The sequence below is a fragment of the Nymphaea colorata genome, chromosome 12, assembly GCF_008831285.2.
Source record: "Nymphaea colorata isolate Beijing-Zhang1983 chromosome 12, ASM883128v2, whole genome shotgun sequence".
NCBI lineage: Eukaryota > Viridiplantae > Streptophyta > Magnoliopsida > Nymphaeales > Nymphaeaceae > Nymphaea > Nymphaea colorata.
The window spans coordinates 17,272,671-17,285,575 of NC_045149.1; the positions used below are offsets into that span (position 1 = coordinate 17,272,671).

A 12,905-nucleotide genomic window follows, 5' to 3' on the forward strand; every position below is an offset into this window, starting at 1 on the left:
TTAAGTCAAGCATTTGGAAACAAGAAGTATCTTCTCTAGTAAGACTATCGATAATTTGATGACAAAAGGTTCTTCGTATGTTCGTAGCTTCTAGATATTATTCATTGTTTAGGAACTTTGTTTAAGCAATTCAGATGCTAATTGGTTGTGTATATGGATCAGCTATATAGAACAAAAGTCATATTTGAAATAAGCAAGATCTCACAACTATAACTGATGAGCCTATGCCTCTAATTTTGCTTTGAATGGAGATAGATACCCTGAAGAGACCGAAACCCCTCCCTCTTCTCTTGCCGTCAAGGTACATAGCTACTTTGGGACTTAGGTGGGAAGCGGTACACGTTTTAATTAAAGTGTCGTGTATCCACCAAGGTACAAGACTATTTCATAACTTAGGTAGAAAGTGGTACACATTTTAATTAAAGTATAGTATATCTAGCAAAGTAGAGGGCTACTTCGAAACCTAGGTAGGAAGCAGTATACCTTTTAATTAAAGTGTCGTATATCCACTGTTTCAAGTTAAAAAAAGTAGCATTCATGATAATCGAGTGTACGGCCTAAGTCCATGGTAGTTGTGATGGGATTGAACATATGACCTTTAAAATTAAAAATTAGTTTGTCTATTCCCATGCCCAAGAGAGAAAGAATAAAAAGTGAGGGGAATGAGCAAGAAATTATGAAAAATGCTGCTGATGGTTGTAAACAACGGCAACAATATCGTCAAGCAGCATCAATAGAATCATCACCGCCAGATAGAACAACATGGGCATTATCATGGAATACGACTAGAACATTATGATAGATCTGGCATCCAAGATTCTAGTTGTTTATAAACAGTTATTAAGCCCCTACACGAATCAAGCTAACTACCGTACATCCTAACAGTACGTTTTCTACGTACTAGTAAGAATATGCTGTATCCCATAAATTTTATTCCAGATATTCTCTGCCCTTTCAGTTAGATTTGTTTCATTTAATTTGAACAATGAGAAGGACCCTATCTTCACAGCCTTAAGCTTTTATATATATATATATATATATATATATATATATATATATATATATATATATATATATATATATATATATATATAGAGAGAGAGAGAGAGAGAGAGAGTAAATATAGTTAAGCTGGTAAGATAATTTTTCTGAAGAAAAGGGAGAAAAAGTTTTCCAACAAAAATACGGTCGATGCAGCTTGATGGTCAAATCACTTGTCTTGGATCAATTACATGATAGTCAAGATTCCGTCTGAAGTTCTTGTCAGTGGATTAAAATAATCAAATCAAGGACAGTGGTACCGTAACTGAGGCCGGAAATTAAAAAAAAAGAAAAAAAAAAAGGAGGGAGAGAAAGAAATTCAGGTCCAGTGGGTGACTGAGAGAACACCAACGAACGAGGTTAGGTCAAACATGGCAGCCTAAGGAATTGAGGAAGTGGGAGAGTGCTTTCCTTTGCGGCTGAGACAAGCACTCTGGGAAGTGCTTTCCCCTGTAGTGGGAAACGAGCACTAAAAGGAGAGGGGGAGGGAGATTTCTCTGCACTGCAACTCTTTGGCTTTCTCTTTTTCTTGCTTTCTGCTAGAGGGAAAAAGAGAGAGAGAGAGAGAGAGAGACGACGATGGTTCTACTCCCTTGGAGATATCCTGAGATTTCCCGGTGAGGAGGACGAAAAGGACGCCGACCAACATGGGAATCCAATCAGACGACGACGTGGTTCTCATCAGAAATGGCCATAAGGAAGGAGATCCCACCGTCATCACCGTCAATTGCCCGGATAAAACCGGCCTGGGCTGTGACGTTTGCCGTTTAATATTGCAGTTTGGGTTAAGCATTACTCGAGGAGGTAACTCTTCTCTTCCTTCTTCTGCGTTTTCCGTTTCTGGGTGTAGTTGTATCTACTTTTTCTCTCAGAAGAGGAATTAAGATGGTGTTCTTCAGACTTTTCGACGGACGGGAAGTGGTGTTACTTGGTTTTCTGGGTGGTTCCTCGGCCTCACAACCGGCCTATAAGGTGGAGCAGTCTGAAGAAGCGCCTCTTATCTGTTTGCCCGTCGTGTTCGTCGGCGGCTTCTTTGTATCTTCCGCAAGACGTTCCTGCGAGACCGTCTGAAGTTTACTTGTTGAAGCTCTGCTCCTTCGATCGGAGGGGACTTCTACACGGTAAGCTTCTGCCTCCCCCTTCTACTTCCTTTTTTTGGGTTTTCTTTCCTTGGTTTTATCTTCCATTCATTCTTTCCGTCAATTCATGAACAGATGTTACTGAGGCTCTTTGCGAGCTTGAGCTGACCATCAGAAAAGTGAAGGTCTCGACAACTCCTGATGGAAGCGTTATGGATCTCTTCTTTGTTACAGACACAAGGTTGGAGCCGATGTCATTATGTGATGATTTTCTCAGCTTTCTGATGTTGAGGAGTCATGATTACCTTACCTTATCTCTTCGCCATTTCAGATTTACCAGTCTCGTTTTAAACAGTTCACAGTACAAATAGCCTTAGAAAAGGCATTTTCAGTGCCTTTTCAATTTTGGCATGTTTAATGATAAAGAGGTCTTAGATCTTTTCTTATTTTTCCTTGCTTGCTAGAAATTTACCTAATTCAGATTTGATTGAGCAAAAGTTATTGGTACATTTACCTGCATGTGAGGACCATTGTGTTAGAAACTTACAGTAACTTTTCCGTTTCTTTGAAGGGAACAACTCCACACGGAAAAGAGGCGAGCTGAAACATGTGAGCGTCTACGAAGCGTCTTGGGAGGATCTATGATCAGCTGTGAGCTTGAGTTGGTTGATCCGGAGATGGGGAATTGCCAGCAAGCTTCCTCTTCGTGTGACTTTACATCTTTGTTCACTGAACAAACAACCTACGGAAACCAGAACTCAGACGCTAATGTCTCGGTTACAATTGACAATTCTCTTAGCCCATCTCACACTGTTGTTCAGATCCTTTGCTGTGATCACAAGGGCCTGTTGTATGACGTCATGAGAACTCTGAAGGATTACAACATACAAGTGTGCTATGGAAGATTTACTTCAAAGGACAACTCTAATTGTGAGGGGGAGTTGTTTATAGTGCAAGCAGATGGTAAGAAGATTATTGATACTGAGAAACAGAGGGCCTTGTGTTCCAGGTTACGTACAGAACTGCTTCAGCCTCTGCAAGTGAAGGTAGTGAGCCGAGGTCCTGACACAGAGCTTCTGGTTGCTAATGTCGTCGAGTTAGGCGGCAGGGGTCGGCCATTGGTATTCTATGACATCACCCTTGCCCTCAAAAACCTCAAGATCTGCATCTTCTTGGTATGTGTTCTTTCTTTTGCCTGCTTAGTGAATCTATCAATGTACGCCAATTTGGAGCGCGATTACCAAGTTTGCAGCTTAGTCTAATGGCTACTAAGTTTTCAGTTATGCATTTTATCGTGCATAATATTTGCTTGATTGTGTGCTATTTTGTGGGTTGTGCATCTAAGACTATAAAGGTGTCATTATTTTGAAAAAAACATGGAAGTTGAGTACTGTGGTACTATCATAGTGGTGCTCAAAAGAAATGAGGAGGGAAAGCAGAGTCCAACTTTTTCTTCTCATTTTAGGCATCTGATTCTCAACTAATCCTAATAATTTTTTATGATCTTCTAATCCATCATGACAGGCTGAAATCGCAAGGCATATGATTGGCAATCGAGAATGGGAAGTCTACAGAATCCTCCTCTTAGACGATGGCCATGGCCTGTTTGGTGTGAGAAACAAGATTGAGGAGGAAGTCAGGAAAATGTTGATGGGCAGGGACTAAACATGGAAAGGATACAGAAACTTGCTGGAAGGAATAGTTTGGGAGTTCTATCTTGTGTACATAGTGGTGTAAGATAATCATTTTACTCAACGCGAAAAAGGTGTTATATAATGTTTCTGCCTGTTCATAGTACAGTCTGTGTTCATGTTCATAGCTGACCCTGCTGTATTACAACTACCAGTCTAAGGGAACCACGATGGCAGTGATTCAGAGTTCACGGTGAGGCAAAGCCCCCGGTAAAAGAGCATATCTGCCGGTGCCATTGCTGAGGTTCCCATTGTTATTAGCTGTAATTCGCTGTGGACGAAGTCACAGGTAAGGACAGAAAGTACCACTTCTGTTTGTCTTCCTTGGTTCTGTGTTAATGTATGTTAAAGGCTGGTTGTTGGGAGTGGTCAGATTCACAGTGGCTAGATTCATCCTTTCTCTTGCACCTTGAACGGCACCGGTAGAACTTTAGAACAGTTACTGCTTCTGTCGGCAAAGTACTGTAGTTCTGATGCTTCTGAATCTTGTAAAAGTGACTTCTGAATTAAGTCAGTTTCTCAAGAAGATTTGAAAATTGAAACGTCCAGTTGGAATCGAGTTCGGTTTATTGTGAAGGAGAGCAACTAAAATATTGATTCTTTCAAAGACAATTTAAGTCGTGTCAATTTGATCAAAACTTACATGGTATGTCAAAAGTGGCCTTTTCAAGTGAAAACGGTTGTCATCGTTTATCTTTTTTTTTTTAAGATGCCGTTTTATTATATGGTAGTAACTTGAAAGCGGGTCATATCTTAATATGAATCTAAATTCATAATTTAAATCTGGAATTTTAAAGTCACATCCAAATCTGACTTTTAAACCAAATCCATACCATATTCCGATACATTAGTATGCAACTTTAGAAACGTATAAACATTAGATATAAAACTAAATCCGACCTCAATCTAGATCTTAAATCCGATAGAATGTTATTTTATGAATCCAATGTCATTTCTTAATTAGATATCATCATATCAAGTCACTTCCCATATCTCATTTCTTTGAAGCAGTTGGGCCACATGTAGTATCTAAATAAGATTTAACTAGCAATAAAGAAATGGACCCTTTGTAGGATAAACAGAAGCATTACATCGAAACATATTGATGATATCTGTGTCGTCGTTCATGAACTTATTAACGTGTAAACATCAGATTATGTATTAGTGATTCGAAAACAAGAAATTGAGTGCTCCCACATCTTGTTTTCCTCAAAACAACAAGTGAAAAGAGAAAGCAAGCCGCCAACCAAACCTTTTTCAAGCTATGAGTTCAAATCCACCTGCGTTTGTTTAATAGAAAACTGGGATTTGAACTCATGGTCGAATTAAAAGATTGCTATTGCTTGCTGGTTGAAGATTTTATTCCCAAGATATTAAGATTTGTGCTTCAATCGGGTATTCTCCTAGACATGCTCTTCCATGTCCCTTAAATCATGTTTTGCTTGGCAAGTGATGCACAAATTTACATAATAAAACAATCTCCAAGTTTATCAGGCGAGCAGAAGAGATCCACCAATCCGGCAAAGAGCTTAAACTCCCATCCAACCCCTTGTTCCTTTAAAGTACAAAGCAAAGAGCTTAAACTCTCATCCAACCCCTTGTTCCTTTAAAGTACAAGACCTGCTTTCAGTACCTCGAAGTTCCACCTCTGTTGCTTATATTTCAATCTCTAAGTAGTTTATATTTCAATAACTAGAGAAAACAAAAAGTGCCAAGTTAAAGACCTTGGATTGAGTCTCAATCTCGCGGCATTTTGGGGGCCCACCACTTGCTTCAGGAATAGTTGGACCTCGTCGTTGTCGCACCACCGTATTAATTCTCAATCAAATGCGGTTTTTTAGCAAAAGATTTGTAATTTTTTTTAATTATTTTGAGTTACCTTAATCATTTTTGAGTGGAGAAAGCAGATAAAGGGCTGAGATGGGCTCACTGTTGATAATGACAAGAATGGTTGGATGGGACCAAATATGATGAACTTTGCAAACACTGTCTATCTCCACAATGTTGGCAGAAAGTTTGATGCTTTATCATGGACAACCTGTACCACTGTTCAGCACATGTTCCCATCGATGCTCCCATTCCACCCTTTCCAGCAACTTAGCCTTAAACGGAACGCTTTTCCGTTTCCCTTTTCAAAGGTCTGTGAGTTCATCTGGACAGACTCTCGCCCCCGGTATTGAGCTTTCTTCGATCCAAAGTTCAATTCCATCCAAAGAATACATTTTCTCTACAACATGTGCGAACTTGGTTCTGCGTGCCATCTATAAAATTAATTTGTTTTTATCTATTTAGCATTATTTTTATATTTTGTTTCCTTTTTTTCTGCTTTTTTTTTCTTTTCAGCTGTTCATGCAAAAAATAAAATTATTAGGTAAAATGCAGGCCTAGCACTTAAGGAGCTGCTTGGCATGAGGAATATTATATGAATGTTTCATAAATCTATTATAAATATTTGAATGAATTCATAGCACATTTGTTCAAGTAGTTCATGAATATTTTTTGGATATTTGGAGAAGATTCACGAACCACTCAGATAATGTTCCTCCTACCAAACGCCCTATATGGATTCAATATATATAGAAAATATGTCATGTCATCTGTATATCTCCGTTGACGTTATGAAACTATGGGGATAGGGATGTTAATGGATTGTATTGAGACTTGGTAGCGACTTGTCATCTATAATTCTTTATTGATCATGTGAATCTATTGGATAAAGATGTCAAGCAAGATTTGAAAAAAAAAAAAAAAAAACTTGTCATCCAATAAAAAACTTGGATCGGATTTATATTTAAGAAATGACATTCGAATTTATTAGAATTTGGGTTGAGGAAAACATGTGAAAAGAATAATGTAGTTTATATTCAGTTATGTATTTAAAAGTCGAATTCGGGTTCCTATTTGAATTTAGAAGACATATTCCGATTGTAAATTTAAAAATCATATCTGGACATGGTATAGGCTTTCCTTCAGCTCATTCGGGTCCGAATATGAATCCAAATATGCAACCATCCGATAAATCGGATATCAATACATCCGGTATGAACTCAGATGGAAGAAATATATCAGAAGTTGACCTCCCTAAATCTAAGTTGACCACATGAATCATTAATATATTATGGCATCAAGATCTTTATAAGCTTGATGTGGATGTTGGATTGAAAGGGAGTTCAAAGGGTAGTTTGTGTTGGAGAGGAGCTTGACTCTGGCTTGTGTGTGTTGGAAGGGGCGGAGCTGCTTTATAGTTGATGTGGGCAGTTGCCCACGCCCGCCCACAAATTTTACCTTACTTATATATGATGTTGAGCTCGAGCTTGACTCGATTAAGCCTCGACAAACTCGTTTGAATAGAATTGATATTCATCCTTATTTATTGAGCTCGAGCTTGACTCGATTAAGCCTCGACAAACTCGTTTGAATAGAATTGATATTCATCCTTACTTATTGAGCTCGAGCTCGACTCGATTGAGGCTCGACAAACTCATAAACTCGTTTCAATATATGCACATGATTAAGGATCGACAAACTTGATTAAGGATCGAGCTTGACTCGGCAGTTACGTGTTGAGCTCAAACTCAACTTGATTATTTGAACGAGTCGACTCACGAACTCGAGCTCGACTTGTCAAGCAAATGACTCGGCTCGAACTCGTTATTCACCCCTACTGAGCCGGCGGAGGCCATGTGTAGTTTTTTATTAGAATAAATTCTTTTTACCTACATAAAAATCTTGAAAAATTATATTTCGGCTACATCAAAATTTTGAAACTATAGTTTCTGCCGGTAACAAAAAATTCCTAACTCTACTCTAGTGTTGATGTTCTTAAGATTCAATCCCACCACCTTCACCTTGCTTGTGGGATGAGCAAACTTTAGATGCATCCAAGGATCAGATTCGTGCCATCCGCGCCCTTTATCTGCCCCTTTTCTTGATAATGATTGTGATCTTCGGCTCCCCCACTCCACATGGGTCAGATAAGAATGAAGTCTATGAGACAACCAACCACCAAGGGGAAAGGAATAATCAAGGGAATTTTTTTTTCCATTTAAGGGCTTCTTCTTTTTCACAATCTTGAAAACCCCCCACATCATGTTGTTGAATTTCCTTATACATGCCTCATTTTATAGGCTCCCTCTAATCTAGGTGTTTGGATCCGCAAATTCAACAATATGGACCATACTTTTATTGTTTATTAGCGTCATTAATGAACTCATAATTGTATTTTGGCATGCTTTCCCATCTTAGCCTAGACTCTTGTTTTGTAAAGAGTTGAAATCTTTTGTATCTGTTTTTTTTTTTTTTTTTGCTGGAAACAATAGAGACTCGGTGCGGCCGTAGATGTAGGAAGACTTTGGTCTTTCCGAACCACGTAATATTTGTGACTTTACGTGCTTGAATTTTTTTTCTTAATCTTAATCTTGGGAATATAAGAGGTTATTGTTTTAACCCTAATTTCTACTCTCTCCTCACCAAAGTGGGTAATATGAAATAATGTCATTCACTAAATTTAGGGGATTTGAAATTTAGATCTCAGCCTCACTTAGGTTAGTAGCTAATTTTGGATATGAAATAATAGAAAAAAATAAGTGCCGAATCGGCAGTTATCAGCAAAATGGAGGCTGTACAAGGAAACTTCAAAAATCACGAGGCTCCTTTCTGAATTACAACTGAAATGAGAGGTCCCGAAGGGAAATACGTCGTTAACGAACCAAGAAGTTAGGCATCATTATCATGTCTTATTGTTAGGTGCTCACACCTAAGCCTTTCCCTTGAACAGTGTCCATGGAGAAGTTAATGTGTTTGAGTTCATATTAAATGGGCGCTCATGTATTTCCTTCAAGGTTTTTCCTCCGATTCAGTTCTCAACATGGACCACTCGACGTGTTTGATCACATTCTTCTTTTTTTTTTTATTGTTTTTCAATATCCCTCCAAGTTTAAATTATTTGATAAGTCATTTTCATTTATGTCTCGAAAAAGCAAATACATTAATACATGTTTTGCATATCCACAACCAATTTAGCTGAATCACATAATTGGAAACTCGTTCAATTCCATCAAATTTTTGGATTTTTGAAATACTCTTGCTGGCTAAGTATTGATGGTCAGGATACCCACGATTAAATCACATTTAATGAGAAAAATGAGAGGAGAGAGATATTTGATGGATAGCAAGAGCCGTGGGTCTCCTCCATAAGGGTGAGTTGTATATGTAAGTTGAAACATGCGGCTATCCCACCGTTTGGTTCCGATGTGGTTACAAGGAGGAGCTTCGGCTTGGATGGTGGAATAAACTCCCGCTCATCCAAACGAGTCAACTTCTTGCAAAGATTAAGGGAGCGTTTGAATGATAACACCCTCGTAAGTGAAAACTTAGTTTTGTAAACTTGGTTTAGATGTTTGAACTAAAAGTGAAAAAAATTATTTCGACACAAAAATTAGTCCTACCTGAAAACCCCACTTCCATCAAATCCAGGTTTTACCAAAACCAAGTTTTGAGATCCAAATAAGCAAAAATTAGTTCTAGTTTTAGGTTATCATTCAAAATCTTCAGGTGAAATCAAATGGTCGAGTTTATCTATAAATATCTGCAGATGAGGCTGAGCAAATAGCAACACTTTTCCTCTTCCCCTTGAAAACCGCCATTCATGCCTTTGATGTTTCCTGTGGGAAGTTCCCGATACAAAACCATGGGATGCCGTTCAAAACCGGCTGCAGCCTGTCCACTCCCCCATCGATCTCCTCTTCTCTAAAAAGAGTCATAAAAATCTCAATCTCCTCGACTTCTGCAATCAGAGAATTCAATTTCTCCCTCTCTTGCTTCTTTTGCTACCCTTCTGCCCACTGCAAATTCGCGTCCGATCTCTCCCTCTCTGGCTTCGTTTCTCAGGAGCGAGGACCAGAAGAGCTTCTCAAACATCTTCCCCTCGAGGGAAATTGGGCAACACCCACCACCATCTTCGAATTCTGTGTCTGCAATGCCAGGAAGACGGCTGTTCGGAGAACCGGCGACGCTCACTTTCCATGGCGAGCAGAAGCAAGGGAAGGCGGAGCCGCCGGCCTCGCCTCCCCGTAACGAAACGGGCAACGCCACCTCCTCGAACAACACCAACCCCTACAGCCAGCTGAGCCCCGGCTTCAACTCCTCCATGGCCGTCACGATCCTCATCCTCCTCGCCGCCCTTTTCTTCATGGGCTTCTTCTCAATCTACGTCCGCCGCTTCTCCGAGGACTCCCTAGAACCCGCACGCCGCCGCAGGCGGGCTGCCGGGGCCGGAGCCCGACGACCCTCTTCGTCCCCGGGGCTCGACCCCGCCCTCATCCGCTCGCTCCCCACATTCCCTTTCAAGAGCGTCTCGCCCAAGGACGAATCCCTCTGCGCCGTGTGCCTCGGCGAGTTCGAAGGAGGCGAGACGGCCAAGCTCCTGCCACTCTGCGGCCACTTCTTCCACGCCGACTGCATCGACGAGTGGCTCTCTTCCCACACCTCCTGCCCGCTCTGCCGCGCCTCCCTGGTTCCGCCTCCCTCGCAACCGAAGGAGCGCCAGTCCGACGAACCGGAAGGCAGGAGGCCTCCGGGAGAAGAGTCTTCGTCTGCTGAAGATGCCGGGGGGTCGCGAGAAGATGGAGTGCCGGAGGTGGTGGTCGTAGTGGAGGAGGCTGCGGGGAGTTCTCCGGCGGCCGGAGAGCGGGAGTCCGGCGTACGGAGATGAGGAGGAAGCTTGTCGCGTAGCCTTCGCGCGCGGATGGGTGGGTCCCAGCAGAAGTTGTAGCTTGTGGCGGCCCACCTGGAGTTTAGGTTCCAAATTTGTTTTTCGTCTCATCCGTCCAGTGGGGTCCGCCACGTGGCATGAAGTTGAGTGGGCCCCCCCGTTATTTATCTGTGGGGCTCGCTTCTATGTGAAGAAACGCTTTCGTAACTTTGTAAAGAATGCATTCGGATCCGGGTTATAGAAAGAGGGCCAGCGATTGATTTTTTTTTTGTTTTTTGACCTTTTTCCTTCTCAGTACAGTGCAATCCAAATCCGGTGGATCCAAATCCGGTGGATCAATGCGCGCCTTGAGTGTTAGGACAGTCCACTTTAGCGAGTGGAATTTCCTAATAAACAACATATTCGGTTCTTCATTAGCTTATACTTAGTCATTCAAATTATCGATCAAATTAGTGAGTAAAATGAAAATTTATGAAAGTTGAGCACAGTTTTGTTATGCAAACAATTTGCTTAAACTTCTTTACCAAGGTCGCTGGTTCGAAACTGGGGAGCTCAACCAAAGAAATATCAGATTTAGTAGAACAAAAGTAGTAAAAACCCAAGCTCATAGCCCAACCAATCTTACATCTTTCACAAATGTTCAATGTGCAGGAAAATATTTTTTATATCTTCTCCTAAACCAAGTGGAAAGTTTCTGGGTTTTCAGTGGGAACCCGTGGGTGATTCAAAATTTCGAAAAATAGGAAATACTGTGTTCTGAACCAACCAGACACAAAAGCTACATTAATAATTTATATTTTAGTGGCATTTCCAGCGGAGACATCTTCCCACAGCAATCATCATCGTAAATTAACTCAAGTGTTGTGCATGTCACTGTTTCTCGTCACTAGAATAACATGCTATCTAAACTAGTTCAGAATTGCACAACTTTCATCAAGTTTGGAAAAATTTACAATAAAACACATAAAATTTGAGCAATCTATAAATTACTACTCACATTTTAAAAAAATAAAGTAGAGTCCAATTTATGTTAAAAATATTCCAAAAAGCCACTTACTGAAAAGAAAAAAAAAACAACATTAACTTTTTATGTAAAATAATCAAAATAATACCATCTTTATTGAAGTTAAAACTAGCCTTCATCGACCAAGGGTCCAAGGCAAAAGTGATTGTGTACATATTCTATCATTCGATATCAAAAATTAATACTTTATGTTTTAAAGCGTCTCCTCGAGAGTAATGTTTCTCAAATATTAAGCGCATGACTTGTTAACTTTTGACAATTAAGCAGTAGTTTGCTATTTCCCCAAACGCAAAACATTTTTTTGTAATTTTTTCTCGAGCTTAATTGCAAATATTCCGATACCAATGCTAGTTATTGTGTGTAACTGTTGGGGTTGGTTTGATCATATGGGGAAACCTTCAGAGGAAGCATGAAGAGCTAAATTAGATTGAGAGTTAGGTTTATGTTGAATAAATATCAGCCACATAAAGGCAAATTTTAATATTATATCTGGCTTATTCCTATTCTCATCCTCAGTACTTAATGGACCTGTTAGAGCTAGAAATTTTGGTTGAAAAAAATGTTATATATATATATATATATATAAATTTATAAATTTATATATATATATAGAAATTTATAAATTTATCTTTTATTCACTTGTGTGAGTATGCACTAACCCGTATCGTCCTATTTATTGTTTATTTAAAAATATTGGAAATAATTTGACACAAAAACTAAAAAATGTTCCTGGTGTTAGGCCACTGTCGTTTCCGCCACCAGCCAGTCGCTAGGACACTGACTAAATTGCGTGTGACATTTACTTTGGTTAGGTGAGAGCAAAAAAAATATTAAAACTCAAATAACTTTGTCGGTTAAAATAATAGTGGCTTAAATTCTCCAATGTACCTTATAGATAATTTTTTATTAAAGGAAAGAAAAATATTTTCACAAATTTTTATTGTATTTGGTATTAATAGAGGAAATGGAGATGAAAAAAAAAAAGGAGCAATTCAGTATGGATTTTGATCTGGACATAAAGTCGAAATATTGATCTGGACGTGATTCAAGACCGAATGGAGTCTGATTTAACAAATCTGAATCCTATTTGAATCTTTTAGTATAAAGCCTTGAGATGTAAAATTAGATCCAAAGAAAATACCTATTCAAATCCACTTTAGATTCAAACCGGGTTAAAGGTATGTGGGGTCACCTAACCTAACCCACCTAATGATTGCCACTTGTTAATATAGTATTTACTCTTATATTATTGTAAAGTAATGAGTTTATTTTAATTGAATTTAAGCAAAAAGTTCTGGTTTAAGTCTTTAATCTCTGGACACTTTAATTGACATTTGTACTGCATTCAGTGCCAGAAC

General features: G+C 39.4%; 2 protein-coding genes across 2 annotated transcripts; both read left to right on the forward strand.

Moving 5' to 3' along the window:
* The first annotated feature begins 1,376 nt into the window (after nucleotides 1-1,376).
* Nucleotides 1,377-4,183, forward strand: LOC116266406 (ACT domain-containing protein ACR10). The gene is made up of 5 exons (XM_031647613.2): nucleotides 1,377-1,845; nucleotides 1,941-2,162; nucleotides 2,256-2,361; nucleotides 2,692-3,295; nucleotides 3,645-4,183. Exons 1-5 carry the CDS (start codon nucleotides 1,689-1,691, stop codon nucleotides 3,783-3,785), a joined length of 1,230 nt encoding a protein of 409 aa, XP_031503473.1. The 5' UTR covers nucleotides 1,377-1,688; the 3' UTR covers nucleotides 3,786-4,183.
* A 5,252-nt stretch (nucleotides 4,184-9,435) lies between these two features.
* On the forward strand, nucleotides 9,436-10,790 carry LOC116265899 (RING-H2 finger protein ATL57-like). Its single transcript, XM_031646892.2, has one exon. The coding sequence runs from the start codon at nucleotides 9,789-9,791 to the stop codon at nucleotides 10,521-10,523; it is 735 nt and encodes a 244-aa protein (XP_031502752.1). The 5' UTR covers nucleotides 9,436-9,788; the 3' UTR covers nucleotides 10,524-10,790.
* Nucleotides 10,791-12,905: the final 2,115 nt, after the last annotated feature.

Bases quoted from the DNA above. Each gene is read 5' to 3' on its own strand.
- LOC116266406 (XM_031647613.2), top strand. From the start codon at position 1,689: ATGGGAATCCAATCAGACGACGACGTGGTTCTCATCAGAAATGGCCAT. The intron at 2,163-2,255 runs GTAAGCTTCTGC...ATTCATGAACAG, and splicing joins TCGGAGGGGACTTCTACACG to ATGTTACTGAGGCTCTTTGC. The intron at 3,296-3,644 runs GTATGTGTTCTT...CCATCATGACAG, and splicing joins TCAAGATCTGCATCTTCTTG to GCTGAAATCGCAAGGCATAT.
- LOC116265899 (XM_031646892.2), top strand. From the start codon at position 9,789: ATGCCAGGAAGACGGCTGTTCGGAGAACCGGCGACGCTCACTTTCCAT.